Source organism: Andrographis paniculata, unplaced genomic scaffold (genome assembly GCF_009805555.1).
Source record: "Andrographis paniculata isolate CXL003 unplaced genomic scaffold, ASM980555v1 Contig64END, whole genome shotgun sequence".
In the NCBI taxonomy this organism is placed as follows: Eukaryota; Viridiplantae; Streptophyta; class Magnoliopsida; order Lamiales; family Acanthaceae; genus Andrographis; species Andrographis paniculata.
Window position 1 is genome coordinate 947,476 of NW_026137600.1, and position 17,940 is coordinate 965,415.

At 25.6% G+C, this 17,940-nt stretch overlaps 2 protein-coding genes across 2 annotated transcripts; one reads left to right on the forward strand and one right to left on the reverse strand.

Moving 5' to 3' along the window:
• Nucleotides 1–1,357: 1,357 nt before the first annotated feature.
• LOC127261798 (transcription factor bHLH104-like) lies at nt 1,358–3,939 on the forward strand. Its single transcript, XM_051290200.1, has 5 exons — nt 1,358–1,580; nt 1,865–1,951; nt 2,043–2,120; nt 3,101–3,263; nt 3,395–3,939. Exons 1-5 carry the CDS (start codon nt 1,459–1,461, stop codon nt 3,641–3,643), a joined length of 699 nt encoding a protein of 232 aa, XP_051146157.1. The 5' UTR covers nt 1,358–1,458; the 3' UTR covers nt 3,644–3,939.
• A 1,985-nt stretch (nt 3,940–5,924) lies between these two features.
• LOC127261881 (dirigent protein 22-like) lies at nt 5,925–6,677 on the reverse strand. Its single transcript, XM_051290307.1, has one exon. The coding sequence runs from the start codon at nt 6,666–6,668 to the stop codon at nt 6,099–6,101; it is 570 nt and encodes a 189-aa protein (XP_051146264.1). The 5' UTR covers nt 6,669–6,677; the 3' UTR covers nt 5,925–6,098.
• Nucleotides 6,678–17,940: the final 11,263 nt, after the last annotated feature.

Sequence of the window (17,940 nt, forward strand, 5' to 3'; positions counted from 1 at the left end):
CAATTATTTAAATTTAATATTATTGGAGAAAAAAATCTGAATAGTAAAAACGTGTATTAAAATCTACAAAAGAACACAACCTTAGTACCAAAATTTGACGTAAATTTAATTTTTAAATAAATAAACAAAATATATGTTTTAATAATAATATATTCATATTCATCACGGAAGATGTCATGCCACCGCACATAATATTTTGGAGCCAAAGGAAATTTTCAACAACTATGTATTAAATACTACCTCCATTCGACTTTAAGGATTTCATTACTTTTTGCGCGTTAATATTTAAATATTAATTATTATATCAAAATATAATATAAATTAAAAAAAATTATAAAAATACTTTCATTAGTGTTTTATAATACTAATAGAAAGATATTTGTAAAAAAAATTATATAAATATAAGAATATTTTTAATATTAAATATAATAATGCAAAACATAAATATGATATGCTTCGAGGCTCACGGAAGGAGTATAAGATTACTTTTATAAAAACTTTACTTAATATATATATATATATATAATGAATACAAACTAAAAATATATTTATCCTTATGTTTTTTAAATACTTCCTCCGTCCTAAAAGTAAATATCTATTTGTTTTTTGTACTTAGTTTTAAAAATATTACTCTCTCCGTCCCACTTAATTTGTCCCTATTTTCTATTTTCGTCCATCCCACATAACTTGTTATTTCTATTTTTGGAAATTAAATTATGCACTTTAATAGCATTTTAAATTTTAAATTTTATAATTTTCTTAATTTTAATTAAATTATTTACTTATCTTAATCTTAATCTATAATTATTTTTACTAAATAATAATTATTTTTACTAATACACTTCTTAATTACTTACTAATTATAATTTACATAAATTCCCGTGTCTACAGTAATACACTCATATTACATGGGACGGAGGGAGTAGTATTATATTGGGATATAATAAGAATAAAATAGAAATGACTAAAATAATCTTATTAGTATGTATGATATAAATGTAATGAAATTTGTGTAATATATTGTAAGCTGCAAAGGTATTTGTAATGTTAGGTAGATAGTATAATTAAAAAAAAAAAAAAAAAAAACGAATACTTTGTTATTGAGTGAGTATTATTTTTACTATTTTGAATGCAATATGGGTCGCCTCTTGACCAATAAAATAAATTCGACCTAAATTTCTGAAGTCACATTGAAAGGCACAAAAATGATTAAATTAAGTATTATTTAATATGAAATAATTGAAGGCAAACACAAGCAATGACGAAACTAATCTAAAGTCGCATTTATAATAAATCAACGACTTCTCTCACTCTCCCGCACTAATACTTATATTGGCGGGTAATAGTTATTTAATTAATGACTCCACGTGTCGAATTCTTATTGGCTCCCAATCTGAACTATTTCTTCTATTTTTCCCGTATTGTATTGTTCTTCATCGCCAAATCCTTTCTTCGAAAATGGCTTCCTTTGACGACTGTTGCTGGCCGGATTTGGAAGATTTCAGCGGTCTGTTGGACGACGTTGTCGCCTCCGCCGCCGCGCCGGAGGATCTGTATTGGACCTATCAGCTGCAGCAAAAGTGAGTGACAAAGCTTAGCACAATTTTGAATTGTTATTGTTGCGGTTCTTTATTGCTAAGTTTAGGGATTTCGATTTCTGCAAGTGTTCGGTTTTGAAATTTAGAATTGGAGGAAAATTCCTATGACTTGATTTAGGGCGACGAAGAAATTAAAGCTTAGTATATCACTAATCGTAGTTCGATATTTTCCAAAACAGAAACTGCTGAAAATTCAATATGATGTGTAGATTGGTAGTAAAAATTTTCAGAACTGGCTTTGAAATGCTTTGATCTTCCAATTGCAGTCCCTACGCAGGAATTGATGCTTCATTTAGTGTTACTACATCGCAAGGAAGTGATAATTTCGCAGAAAAGGAATGTTCCAGAAAGAGGTAACTGGTGAAATGTTTACCAGGATAACTTTTTAGCTTAAGAACATTAGGAATCCTTTCTTGCTTTACATATATGATTTGTGTTCTACAGAGATCGAGGCGATCTGTACGGTGGAATTGGAGCAAAAGCATTTCGTGAGCGAGTGAGGAGAGAAAAATTGAACGACAGGTAGTTATTACTTCGATATTCTGTCGATTATTGTCTTTCCGAAACTTTTGCATATCGAAAATTGTTGATCTACATGTGTTCTATGTATCTAGTATGTGTTCATGTGATAGTTTCTGTGCAAGGGAAAACAGAGTGTTCCTATTGAGAAAACAAATATACTTGTTTTTCTTGTATGTTTTCGATATTTAATATATTTTGCTATGTAATATGGTATTAAAGCTACGTTTTTCCGGAATATACCTGAAGGTCTCGAGATCCTCAACTATGCCTGCAATTGTTTGACTGTCAAATTTGGTTTTTAGTTTCATTAAAGTTTATGCTCGGTCTTCGATTGTTTATTCTCATTCACTTCGAAGCCCTACTTTCGATTCTAATGGTGTTGAAAGTCTGCTTCCTATTCTAACCGTGTTGAAAATTTTGTTTTCGACTCTAACGGTCTTGAGAGTCTTGTCCTGCTTTTGACTCTAACTATATTGAAAGTCCTGTTTTCAACTCTAACGGTGTTGAAATATTTGTTTTCAATTCTAATAGTGTTGAGACATTACTTTTGACTTTAATTACATTGAGAGTGTTGAGAGTCTTATTTTCGATTCTAATGACGTTGAGAGCCTTATTTTCTTACCTTGATAGATCAAAGAGCCCTACTTTTGATTCTAACTTCGTTGAGAGCAATGAGAGTTTTGCTTCTAATTCTAACGGCGTTGAGGGCTCCGCTTCTAATTCTAACGAAATTGAGAGTGTTAAGAGCTTGCTTTCGACTTTAATGGTGTTAAGAGTCCTGTTTTCGACTCTAACTCCATTGAGAACCTTGCTTTTGACTCTCATTCTGTGGAAGATTTTTGATATATTGTTGACACAATAGAGAGTTTAAGAGGATGTTGAAATATTTTTTATATTTAATACAATTTGTTATATTATATAGTTATTATTTGAATCTATTATAAGTCATTGATTTCATTATTATAACTTCATCGACGCAGATTTTCCAAATTATGCGCTGTTTTGGAACCCGGAAGGCCTGTGAAAACTGATAAAATAGCCATACTAAACGATACCATCAGAATTCTAAAGCAGCTCAAAACCGAATCCCGCGAATACAAAGAGATGAACGAAAGGCTTCTCGAAGAAATGCAAAATTTGAAGGTTCGTGCATCTCTTCCTCAATCTGATCCTGTTCTTTTCAACACTGTTTATCCTTAAATCTCTTATAAATCTTCGTAAATTCAACGCTCAAACTTTTTTCACTCCATGTTCTTTGTATATCCTAAAAACAGGCGGAGAAGAATGAACTTCGACAGGAGAAACTTATGCTTCAGGCCGATAAAGAATGGATAGAGCAGCAGCTGAAAACAATGAAAATACCTTCGACAGGATTCGTGCCAGCTCCTCCGCAGATTTATTTACCGGAGGTAAACAAGCTTCCCGTCTTTCCTAGCTATGGCTTAGTCCCGATGTGGCAGTACATTCCCCCGTCTGTCCGCGATACTTCTCATGATCATATGCTTAGACCCCCTGCTGCTTGATATGTGCATAGATTTACTGCTTTTAGACAAGATGAAAATATGAAATTCGGGAAATGTTAGAGATACCATACGTAATAAATCATACCATGTTCGATATCTTTTACAAAAATGCGCAACTGCTTTTGTTGTCCGAACTCTGTACTATGATTACATCTTCGTATTAAAGTTATGTACATACAAGCTTGCATTCGTAGCTGTTACATTTTGTAAAATTTTAGAGTTGCATATTATTAATAATAAAATTATGGCCGTAGATCCTGTGCTGATTCGGCCAAATGAGTGCTGATTTGACGGAATCAGTGATCAGCATATGTTTATACATATTTTAGTATATATTGTGTTATAAGATAACATATGCTGAGTTATAATATAATATATAATATATTATCAATGTATGTTAGTCACCTATGTATCATATGCTGATCTGGTTGGATTAGCAGTTGATTCATGCCCTAAAATTATATATTTATTAATAGGAATGATACATACTAAGGGTGTGTTTGTTTGGGGGTTTGGATTTTGAGTTAGGATTTGAGTAGTAAAAATTTTGAATTTGAATAGTTGTATGATGTGATATAAATAGGGTTTGATGTGATGTTTTGAATGTAAAATTGATTTTTAGTATAATATAAAAAATGAAAAATAGGTGTTTGATTTAATGTTTTTTGGGGGAAAAAATTGGATGAATAGTGGAAATCCACCAAAATCCTTCAAACAAACACACCCTAAATAGACTCAAATAATAGTCATCTAATAGCAAATAAATAAAAATATGATCGCATAAGAAGAGAATGATGAGACAATGGATTTCTTGTAATGGTCGAAAGAAATTCAGACAATCTCCGATTGCAATGAGGCCGGGATTTTGGGTAGCCGTGTTTGTGAACAAGGCGTAGGCGTTCATGAAAGCTGTTGAGGACTTCCGTTTGTGAATATATAATTAATGACTGCATTTTTCTGGTAATTCAAACTTTTAAGTCATTCTGACTCCGACATAGTATCATACCTTACTTGGACATGAAGGGGCGTATTGGGGACCTTAATATTAATATAGGATTATTTTTTCATATAATAAAAAATTAATATTTTTTAATTGAACAAACAAGGAAAAATGTACTTTCAATTGAGATAACTAGATTAAGTAATAGTATCAATAATTCAAAATTTATTTTTTCAAACATTTTCATTTTATAATATTTGACCAATTGATTGGTCTTAATTAAAATATTGATGACCTCAATAACTTTTTTCTTTAATCTTTTTATTGAATAAGAAGTTTCTTTGAGCCGATTATATAGATTGGTTCAAACTTCATCGTGTTGTTCACTAATACCACCTATGATTAATATATATATATATTAAATTAAATTAACGATTTATTATTTACTTTTTCTTTTCTTATTATTATATTAAAATTAATTTTACCTAAAATACATAAAATTATAGATCACTTATTTATATTACATTAAATAAATATTTGAATTTAAAATTTTATTATTTTCAATTACAAACCCAAGTTCTAAATCTAAAAATGATAATATATATTACCTGAATTTGGACTTAGCTTTGGCAAAATGTTGTTTTTTTATTATCCTTCAAGATACTATTAATATAACTATTTCAAGTATAGTAAAGATAGAATTATCCAAAATTTAACAAAATTAAATATTTTTATTAATTAAGAACGACAATAATACGAAAAAAAAAAAAAAAAAAAGAAAGAAAGAGGAGGAGAAAAAGAGATTTAAATATGCAAGTCATGATCTTCCTGCATAGGACGATGCCCTTTCAATACATTTTTATTGCCAATGCCAACGTTTTACTTGATATTATATGCAAATATATATATTACACTATATATAAAAATAAAATAAAATAAAAAATTGCGATTTTACGAAGATTTTTTTTTTTTTCTACAAATCCTGTAATTTTCCTCGTAAAACAAACTTGAGAGGGAATTTCAGTTTCTTGCAAGTCGAGTAGTCAGTAAATGTATACAGACAAAATTTCCTCGCAAAATATTACGAAGATATTCAAGAGAATTCCCTCAAAATGTACTTATAATTAAAAAAAAAATTCGTTATTTTCGTTGGAATTTATCAACTAGTACTTAGTTTTCTTAAATAATGGCAAAATTTTGTAGCAAATTCCGTCGCAACTATATAGACCGTACCCCTAATTTTATTTTTTTTCCTTTTAAATTTAATACATATTTCAAATTTACTATGACATACAATTTACAATCAAACAATATTTCATTATTCAATAATAAAATCCATCTTCCAACCACACCTCCCAAATTACAACAAAACACACCAAATTTTCTTCATCTCACATGAACAATCTTTGGCAATTATTACACCAACATACTTCAAATTAACATCCCACAAAATCAAAATCCACACATTCTAAACAAACAAACAAAAAAATGATCTTGAAGACAAACACACAAAACCTATCCATAATAATACACATACATAGTATAATCCAAGATCAAATAATTATCGACAGAATCGAACGAATAAGCATTCGATATAGCATACCCTCGCGCCATCCGGAACACTCCGGTCCCTCCAACAATCGGTAGTTCAATATCCTTAGTGCCCACAAGATTCCTCCCGGCCAAGCACAACGTGCTTCCGTTATACTTACCCGTCGTGAACACAATGTTCACATCCATTGTCAGAGCCACCACTCGGAAATCTGACGATGTAACAATCCCTTGCCCTCGCCCCACCTCCGGTGCATTCCTCTCGGGCTCGGCCGTGAGCTTGTCATCCAAAACCCTAACTAGTCCGAACGATGTTGGTGAACCCGACGTGATTGTCGCCCGTCCTACCTCCCATAAGCTAGCATTGGGCCCCGAGAGGGCATCGTGAACATAGAATTGAATGACGGCTGATTTCTCGCGCAGGTTGGAAAGTGGTAGGGTTTTTGTTGGATTTTCTATTTTTGCCCTAGAAATAGCAAAGTTGGAAGACAAGAAAAACAATGTGAAGAACAAAGGAATGTATAGTTTTGCCATTGTTCTTAGGTTTTTAGAAATTTAGTTGTGACAAATAATGTTTAGGGGATATTTATTTATAGGTGTCAATTAATGCCATTGTGAAAAAAGAAAAAGTGGAAGATTTGGGCTATGGTAATAGTCCACATAAAATATATTATTTTCATCAGGTTTAAATACTATATTTACTTTTTGCCTATTGATATTTAGATATTAATTATTATATCAAAATATAGTACAAATTAAAAAAAAATGACAAAAATACTTCTATTAGTGTTTTACAATTCTAATATATTAATATTTGTACAAAAAATTTTTTACAGATATAAAGATATTTTTAATGTTAAGTACAATAACACAAAAGTTAAATGTAACCTTAGAGACGAACAAAAAGAATATATACTATTGATTTTAGTACAAAGTATATGTTAAATAACATAAATATATAGAGTAATAGCCAATACAATACATATTATGATTGATTTTAATACAAAATTTATGTCCACTTATAAGAAAATACATGGTATGAACCGACAATATAATAGGTAATTTTTGCCATTGATATACGATGATTTGATTCCGTTCATGCGATTAAAAATAGATACTTATGTGTGATTAAGGATAATCAGCACGATACACTCTAACCGCTTTTGGAAAAAATAATTAGGGTTTTGTCGAAATCAATGGATGTATAATTTTTATGTAAGTTCTTATCGAAAAATTGGATAATATAGCTCGATTTGTCTGAAGGGAATTAGATTAATAATTAAGGTAAAAAAAAAAAAAAGAGAGACTAATATATGTTTTATTATTTTTTTTATTTCTAGTCAAGTTCGACTACCATATTTTATGAGTTGGCTGCTTCAAGTGTAAGAAAAACATATAATTTGTTGTGCAAGTGTAATAAAAATATATAAATTGTTGCTTCAAAGCATGAAGGTTGATCATCCAAGTGTATTAATTTAATTTTTTTTTAATTTTTTTTTTATTAAATTAATAAATTACATTTTGTTTTTGGATTCAATTGAAAAAAAGAACAAAAATATGCTGAAAGTTACTCGAAATAGCATCAGTTCTATAAAGTTTGTTCTTTTCTGTTTAGTTTGAGTTTAGTTTTAATTTGTCTAGTTTTTTATACACTTTTTATTATTCTTATAAAATTATATTATTTAATTTTACCAAATATGATATTTCAACTATAGCTCAAACTAAAATATAAAATCAAGCATTCATATATTTTTAAATAAATTATAAAATTGTATAATTGATAAAACAATAATTAAAAAAAAAAGAAAAAGGAAACTGAATTTAAAAAAAAAAAAAAAACACTCAAAAGAAAATATATTGTTATTTCTATTATATATATATATATATTTTTTAATATGTATTTTTATAATAGTGCAGTACTTGTTTGAATATTAATTTTTTTTTATTGAGAATGAAGAAAATATAGATTAAAAATATATATGGAGAGGATTTTGTGTCCTCAGGGGCTTGTTTACTTTATATATATATATATATATTTTCTTTTTGTTTTCTAGAAAATTAAATTAATATATACATTCTACAAAATATATGAAATTTTTTGACCAACGACCAATGAAGCATAAAATTAGAAAAAGATGAAAAGTCAATCGTGTAAAAAAATATTATATGATGTAAGATGTTTATACAAATATAATAGTCATCATCTTTATCCATACTAATATATTTGAAGTCTTTCACAAAGTACAATAAAGATTGAAAATAGAAAAAATGATAAGTAGATCGATAAAGTTATATATAATATTTTGTAAGATTCGAAGACAAGATATATGGCTCTGATACCATGTTACATGATTTGAACGATCAAAATAAATGATGCGTATATTTAACAGCTTAAATTTTTAGACGAGATTATCATATACATCATCTAATAAGATATCAGAGTCATAAGTAATGACATTTTCTTTTAGATATTCCAATATAGAAATAAAATAAAATGATTTAAACAGTAATTTAAATGTGATATTTTATAAGATAAGATATGGTATTTCTATATATATATATAAGTGAAGATTATATAATAAAAATAAAAAATAAATCAAACTTGATTTAAACATTTAATAGTGTTATGTTGATTTTTAAATTCAGTGATAAAACATAAATTGAGGTGTTAGTCAAAACTATATGTTGAATCCCTACTAACAAAGGTCCATATAAAATACTTATATTTTATTAAATACATAATTTGTATTCAATTTTTAATATTTTTAAATTAATCGAATTTTTTTTAAAAATATTTTTTTTAAAAAATATATCTAAACGAACCGTACGTATTGGTTGCATACCAGCGGCCCAGAAGAGTAGTAAGCCCAAGAGAGATCAGGACAATTTTCCTAGGCCCAAATGACTTGCTACAGTAACAATACGCTTTGGGCTTGGAAATATGGGCCGGGCCGGCTCACTTGCTTATACTTTAGTTGGGGATATATGTATATATATCAAACTTTAATTTTAGGTATATATGGTTAGCAATTTGCAATTAAAATTTCAGATATATATGGATAGCTAGGGTGGTGATTAGATAAGGGTGTCAAAATTAAACCATCCGAAAAATCGAACCCGTTCGATCTAAATTTTTTCATGTTCGGATTTGGGTATTTAAAAATCGGGTCGACCCGAACTTGAAATAAAAAAAATTCGTGTCGGATCAGATTTTGGGTTGACCTGATAATTTAAAATATAAAAATATTATAAATCGGTTTCGTGTTACGGGTTGACCTGAAATTATTTATTATTATTATTTTAATTTATAATATTTATATTATTTGAAATATAAAATAATATAAAAATAAAAATAAAAATGAATTTTTTAAGGTTAATTTAATTTTATTTTTTTTTAAGTTTTCGGTTATGTTTGGTGTTGGAGTTGTTAAGGTTCGGATAATTCGAAACTAAATGAGGTCTATTTGAACCCGACCTAAAAGAATTTGTGTCGTGTTCAGGTCTATGATTTCGGGTCGAATTTCGGGTTCGGAACGGGTTGACAGTTTTGGTTACCCCATAGCTCAACCCGATACGAACACTGTCCGAAAACACGAATGGACACATTATATATTACTACTTCTCTCTTCCCACTATATGATTAGAATTAAATTAATTATGTATTGCATAAATCATTATTATATGTTATGAATTGATATCATTTTTTTGTACTATGTCTATATGCACATTGTGATTTGGTCACAATGAGAAGAGAAATGAAATGAAGAATAAAGTAGTGTATAGCTTAGCCATTTTGAATGAGTTAGCTAATGATATGAAATTGGTGTACAATTAGGGCAAATCTTGATAGGTCATTTATAGGTGAAGCTTTGCAAATTAAGGAGGGAGATTAGTTTTGAAGAAATTTAAATATGATAAATTCTTTTATTAATAATACAATGCAGAAAATTAAAGAAGAATAATTTACATGATTAAGAATAAATCCTTACTTTTATAGATAGAATTCGACAAAAGTTTCACTAATTAAATACTAGAAGTTTCATATATAATATAGACAAAAATATTTATAATTCACTCGTGATTTCAAAATTTTTTACATGATACCAACTTACAGTTTAAAAATTGAATGAAACACCCACGTGTTTGATTAAAAAAAATATTGTTTAAAACTCTCTAGAAATTGTAGAAAACCACATGGTCTTTTAAAAAATATTGCACATAATCCCGTAAAAATGATTTTGTGCAATATTTTAAAATATAAAAAGTCTCGTGCAATTTTGAAATCACGAAGGAGAATAATGCACAAGTGAATTATAAATATGACGGTTGTTATAGTGCTCCACCGCACTGATTTTCTCATATAACACCGTTCAAACTTTCAAAAAATACTGTTTAATTGTTATGATAATATCACTTCAAAGTTCAGATAACATCAAATATATTTGTATAAGAATACAATGTATATTCTATAGAACATCACAAGTACCCTTGTAGAACAACCAATGTACTTCTATGTAGCACCAGTTTAATAAATAAATAAATAAATAGTATACAACTCTTATTTCAAAAGCACAATATAATTGCCTTAAAATTGATGTTTTTTAGATATTTACTTTGTACTTTCAGAAAAAATAGTACACTCTCCATCCACAAACTAATGCCCTACTTTCCTATTTGAGATGTCCAACAACTATTGTCCTATATCTTTTTTTTTAAAACACAAATTTTACATTTTTACCCTTCATTTATTTATTACTTTTCATCTTTATCATACAATTAAGGACAAATTTGTCAATTTATAACGAAAAAAAAAAAGACAATCACCTAAAAATCATGCAAATATACTTTAAGACAATAAAAATTGACACAGCATTCATTGACTATTCCTTATTACCACCAAATCAGCCTGCTATTAATTGATCGACGAATTTATTAATATTGCTTCATTAATGACTTCATTGCTGTAAACAAATAAATTAATGCTTCTCCACTATAATTAAAGCAACGTAATTAATCATTTGGATATGGTTAACAATTTGCAATTATTTCATAAAAAAAAAACAAAAAACAAAAAACAAAAAACAAAACAAAAAATTTCTTTGATAGTAAAATTGAAATCAACAGTACTTGGTGTGTTTGTTTGGGGGTTTGGATTTTAAGTTGGGATCTGAATAGTAAAATTTTTGAATTTGAATAGTTGTATGATGTGACATAAATAGGTGTTGATTAGATGTTTTGAATGTAAAATTGATTTTTAGTATAATATAAAAAATAAAAAATAGGTGTTTGATTTGATTTTTTGGGGAAAAAAATTGGATGAATAGTTGAATTTAAATCCCATAATTCAAACAAACACACCCTTAAGTCATGTTAAATCAGACCAAAAAAAAAAAAAAAAGTAGAGGTTTGGCCCTTGACACACCCTTATTGTTTAAAATGAATGTCGTGAAGGCTACCTTAGCACTGACACAATCTAAAACAGTCAAAAATAACTCAAGTACTCATCGAATCGTACAAATCAAAGGGGAAATATCATCAAATTTATAAATTTATTCATTTGGAAGATATAACAATTATAGACTTTACAATCACGAGTTCATCCTCTATATTCCGAAAAACTTCAAAAACATCAGATTTCAAAATAATAATAATAAAAGAAAAAAATCGAAGAAGAAGAAATACTAATATAAACTCAATTATTCAACATGCATCCATTTCAAATAACCCTTCATTCCAATTCTACAAAAACATTCCACATTTCTATGATTCTTCAAACACAAGAAAAACATTCCACATTTCTATGATTCTTCAAACACAAATATTTCTTTTCTGAATGCAAATCCACACCCTGTAAATGATTGCACACTTTAATCTCATTTTAAATTTTTTAATTTTAATTAAATTAATTAGTTATTTTTATTTTAATTTATAATTATTTATATTATAAGATAATTTTTCACTAATAAATTCTTAATTATCTACTAATTACACGCCTCCTAAAATACCATGTCTACAGTGTAGCAGACACGGTGGTATCTGGGACGGAGGGAGTAATATTTTTTGTTAATTGAACCAAATTAAATATATTTATATTATATATTCTTAAATTTATATTACTAATTATATTATATTCAGATTTAGTTTAATTCAAGTTATTTACAAATACTGTAAATATTTTTAGTTAATTTATCAAAAATTTGATTAAAAGAAAATTTCGATGCTAATATGGCAGATGATTTAAAATATTTACTCGATTCAATTCGAATACAAATTATCAAATTAAACATCTATTTTTTATTTTTTATATTATACTAAAAATCAATTTTACGTTCAAAATATTACATCAATACTTATTTATATCATATCATACAACAATTCAAATTCAAAATTTTATTATTCAAATCTTAAGTGAAAATCCAAACCCCAAGCAAACACACCCCTAAGTGTTTGCCAAACAAAATTTGTGCACTAGTCAAAGTTGGAGTTTCAGTAGTAAGCCTTGACTGAAAATAATGGAAACATCAAATTAAGTAGGTCCCACTCTCAGTACAAACAAATCAATAAGAGGAACAAAACATTTAATATTATTATTATTATATTGAGTTATAATAAACACGATAAAAATATCTCTATTAGTATTGTATAATATCAAAGTAATGATATTTATATAATATAGTGTAAGTTGAAAAGATATTTATTATGTTAGGTAAGTAGTACGATTACTAAATTAAAAAATAGTAATCTTATTTTGGGACGAACGAAAATAAAAAATAATAATATTTCAATGGGATTGAGAGCGTATCTTGATTCAAAATTATTATTATTATTATTATTATTTATTTTTTTCGTTTCATCTACTTGATCCGTATTGTCGTTTCTATCCCGTCTCATATTTCATGCTTTTTTTTTTGAAAATAAATTATATATTATAATCTCATTTTAAATTTTTTAATTTATAATTTCTTTAAATTTTAATTAGATTAATTAATTATTTTAATATTAATATATTTCTAATTATTTACTAATTATACTTATTCTAAATTTTTGTATCTATAATAATCTGAACATAGTAAGTGGAACGGAAAAAATATTTTTATCGCCGCTGTGGCCAATCCAAAATGTCTTGACAAATGATGGTAGTAAATTTTTTTTTGGTCAATTTTATTTCGATTGGATATTATTATTTTAGTTTGTTATTCTTTTGGGATATATTATATTTGAAACACGTCCGGTGTGTTTATTTGAAGGTTTGGATTTTAAATTAAGATTTGAATAGTAAAAAAATTTGAATTAGAATAATTCTAATATGTGATATAAATATGTGTGAATATGATATTTTAAATGTAAAATTAATTTTTAATATAATATAAAAAATAAAAAATAAATTTTTAATTTAATGTTATTAGAGGTTTTGTGGCCTTTGTTTGTAGACATTTGAATTTATTTCAAATAACATGTCTCTTTAGTCTTTATTCTTTTCATTTTAATTTTATATATCATTTTTACTATTTTTATATGTCTTATTTAAAATTATTTATGCAAAAATATTCATTTTATTTATACTTTTAAAGACAAAAATGTTAAAATAATATTGCATGTTTTCATTAATCAATAAAAATATTACCTTCGTCCGGCTCTAAGAGTCTCATTTATTTTTTGCGTGTTGATATTTGAATATTAATTATTATATCAAAATGTAGTACAAATTAAGAAAAAATTACAAAAATACTTTCATTAGTGTCTTATAATACTAATAAAAATGACATTTTTATAAAAAGTTATACACATATAAAGATATTTTTAATGTTAAAAACAATAATGCAAAAGATAAATGTGACTTTTAGAGGCGTACGGACAGAGTATTATTATTCGTACTATTTAACACATACAAAGTAATCAAACACAATCACGAACCCCCCGCGATCCGACCATCCATTACAGGACAACTTACTTAATGTTATTTGTTTGTTTTAGTTTTGGTTACTGCATTTTTTTAATTTGATATATTATTTTTTTTAAAAAAAAAATCAACTATAAGCTAACAACGAAATATAAATGGAAAAAATATCAATAAACATTTTTTTAACGATATATATAATTTTTTTCAAATTTATTTTAATTTTTATTTAATAATTGATTTTGGACAATAATTTTAATATATCTTGTATTTGAATTTAAATTAAAATATTCCGTCCGTCTGTCAAAATTAACTACACTTAAATTCAATTATTAAAATAATTAAATACATAATTTAATTTTTTTTAATTTTATGATATACACTATCCGTCCTATAAATATAGTTTTAATTGGGTTGAACACGAGATTTAAAAAATATTGATATTATATTTGTAGTTGTTAAAAAGTATGGATAAAATACTTGTTTGCTCTTGTAAGTGTATTATTGTAAAAAGTAGTGGAAATTATGTAATAAAAATGAAAAAATATGGATAATTTTATTGTGATATGGTTTTTTATGGAAATAAAACTATTATTTTGGAACAAACAAAAATGGTAAACAAGACTGTTAGAAATTTTGGAGAAAAATAATGAGATTGTCTTATTGATCATCAAAATAAGGAGATTATATATAAGCAATACAAAATAGACTCGATAGACTCAAATCTAAGTAATCTAGGGGGTGTTTGGCAAATAGCTTTTTGAAGAGTTTTTATCTTATTGAATAGCTTTTAGCTGTTTGACCAGTCAAAAAGCTAATTTAGGTGTTAAATTAACTTTTTGGAATAGCTTTTTGGACCCAAAAAGCTAATTTCTGAAAAGCTAATTTACCCAACGTTTTAAAATAGTTTTTTTTATAAAAATTTTTTTATTCCTTGTATGCCCTTAAAAATTTATTATAAATTTTACACAAATAAATATATTTTGATTATTTATTAATTATATTAGAATATTTTATTATATTATAGTTTTACTTTTATAAATTTAAAATAATTAATTTTTATATAAAAATTATGTTAATTGTAAAATATATTAATTTATTAAAATCAACATAACATAAAAAATATAAATATTAATATTTAATTTTTTATTAAAATTACATTATATAAATTTTATACTAAAAATAAATTAAATTTATTAAAAATTATAAATATAATGAACTAATAGATAACTAACATAATAAATATATACACGAAAAAATTTATTATTTTATATTTTACATCATTTTCAATAAAAAAAACTATTTATATATTTTAATAAAAATATATTATTTTTTATATCTAACTGTAATAAAAATAAATACTTTTATAACACTTTTACAATTTTCAATAACTAATAAAAAAAATTTAAACATTCTAAACTCAAAAAAATATAATTGAATATATTAGAAACAAGAATAAAATAGAAATCTCCTCAATTGTCATTTTACGTATAAACAACTAATATCAAACAGTTATTTTACCAAACATGTTAATACAAACAGCTAATCGAATCAGCTAGTCAAACTAGCTAATTGAATCAGCTATCAGCTAATTGAATCAGCTAACAGCTAATTGCCAAATACGCCCCTAATTTATGAATAAGATCAAATCTAAATATAAATTTACTAAAATCTAAAATTAAATATCTAAAATATCTCAACAAAAACTATTATATTAGGACGGATGAAGTATTACATAAATCAAATATTAATTAAATAAATCAGTTTTCCTCCCCAATTTTCAACTAAAAACTGAAATATTAATTTATTTTTTCGATAGAACATAACTTATAGCTTATTATTATTATTATTATTTAATTTCTTACATGTGGAACCCGAGTTTGATTTTCTTTTTCCCAACAATATATTATAGTGAGCTTATTTTGACTTCAGCTGATATTGATTACAAATTTTTTGTTAAAAAATAATCCCTTCTTCTATAAATAAATATTTAATTGACGTATAATTACTAAATAATTATATATTAAAATTATAATAATTAATTAATTTAATTTAATTTTTAAAAATATACGTTAAAAAATTTAAAATAAAATCAAAACATATATAATTATATTTTAAAAAAATAATATTGCATAAGATGTTAAACGTCCATAAATATAACATGAACACGACATGTGGGGCATACTACGTTGAGACTAGGAAGTAATATTTTTATGATTTATATGTCGACGTCAACTTAAATGTGCGAATAAAACAATCGTTTTATTATTATTATTACTACTATTATTATTATTATTATTATTAAAAAAGATTAGTGGCCATTATTGACTCGGATAAGTTAAAAAATAGAACCGTTGACTAGATCTTATGAGAGGACGTGAATAATTTATATACAATTATAGTACTCCCTCCCGTCCGTAGCAGATACCGTGTCTGTTACACTTCAGACACGCTATTTTATGAGAGGTATAATTAGTAGATAATTACTAATGTATTAGTGAAAATAATTATTTTATAATTATAAATTAAGATTAAGATAACTAATTAATTTAATTAAAATTAAAAAAAAATAAAATACAAAAATTTAAAATGAGATTAAGGTGTGTAATCATTTTTCAAAAAGGAAAGTAACATGATACGTGAGACGGACAGAAACGGCAACGTGGACATGGTATCTGGGACGGAGGGAGTATTAAATATATATTTTTTATTTATTTAAACTAACATATCATAATTAGCTCTATTAATACTTTTCAAGTTAATACTATTATATACTTTTTAAAAAATATATTAAATTTTTTATTTTAAAATTAACTTAAAAATTTTATATATAAAATATTACAACAGTTATTCACATATATATATATATATATATAATATGTAGCCTCTCAGTTCCAATAATAATAAAAAAAACTATATATATATATATTTGTAATTTTGTTTTATATTTCAATATTTTAACTTTTATTATAAGAAAAATAATTTAAATATAAATATTAAAATATTATTTATTTTTACAACAATATTATTTTTTTTTAACAAAAATATTTAATTTATCTTTATATTTTTATTAATTAAAAAAAATATTACTATTAGTTTTAATTCTATTATAGAAAAATTTAAAATAATACACTTAATTTGGATTAAAAGAATATTTTGTATTTAGCTTTTACTCTTTTCAACCCTCTCTACAACACTTTCAACAAATACCTAAATAAATTTATATCCAAAATCTATTTTAAAATTTCATATACCACAATTATTTTGTTTCAAAATGTTAGCATATTATATTCAAACACAAAATATCAAAATCCAAATTATTTTAAATAATATATAAACCTTAAGTTCTGTATACAAATACATTTTTGAAGTGTCTTAATTTTTTTTAAATTGAGAAAATAATAAAAAATAAATATTTATTATAATTTCTGTGATAGAAAAAACATTTAATATATATGTATATATATATTATAAAAAAAACAAATGTAAGTATGGAGAGTCCATTACTCAACCTGCATTTAATTTCAAGTCAACAATGCATATTTTTTTGGGACCCACGTTTGTGACTATTTTAGTGTATTTTAAATAAATTTTCGATCGAATTTAATAGTCTACACGTTTGTGATTCTTTGAGTGTATTCTAGATAAATTTTCGATCAAATTCAATAATTTACAAATTAAATTCTATAAAACAAGTCACATTAAACGAATCATGTATAATAGACAAAACTTAGAGACATCAAAAATTTAAATTTTTAATCTTACGATAATAAATTTAGCCTATATTACACCATCAGAGCGCACTCATAGAATAAGCACTGTGAAATTGACGTCATAATAACAAAAAAAAAAATTGCATACTTTTCAATTCACAAAACACAGTCCACATCATTTGAACAAATTTTCCAA

What these genes read in the sequence shown, in the direction of transcription:
- LOC127261798 (XM_051290200.1), top strand. Translation starts at nt 1,459, where the DNA reads ATGGCTTCCTTTGACGACTGTTGCTGGCCGGATTTGGAAGATTTCAGC. An exon ending in ACCTATCAGCTGCAGCAAAA is followed by an intron (nt 1,581 to 1,864) that starts GTGAGTGACAAA and finishes TTCCAATTGCAG; the next exon opens with TCCCTACGCAGGAATTGATG. An exon ending in AAGAAATGCAAAATTTGAAG is followed by an intron (nt 3,264 to 3,394) that starts GTTCGTGCATCT and finishes TCCTAAAAACAG; the next exon opens with GCGGAGAAGAATGAACTTCG.
- LOC127261881 (XM_051290307.1), bottom strand. Translation starts at nt 6,668, where the DNA reads ATGGCAAAACTATACATTCCTTTGTTCTTCACATTGTTTTTCTTGTCT.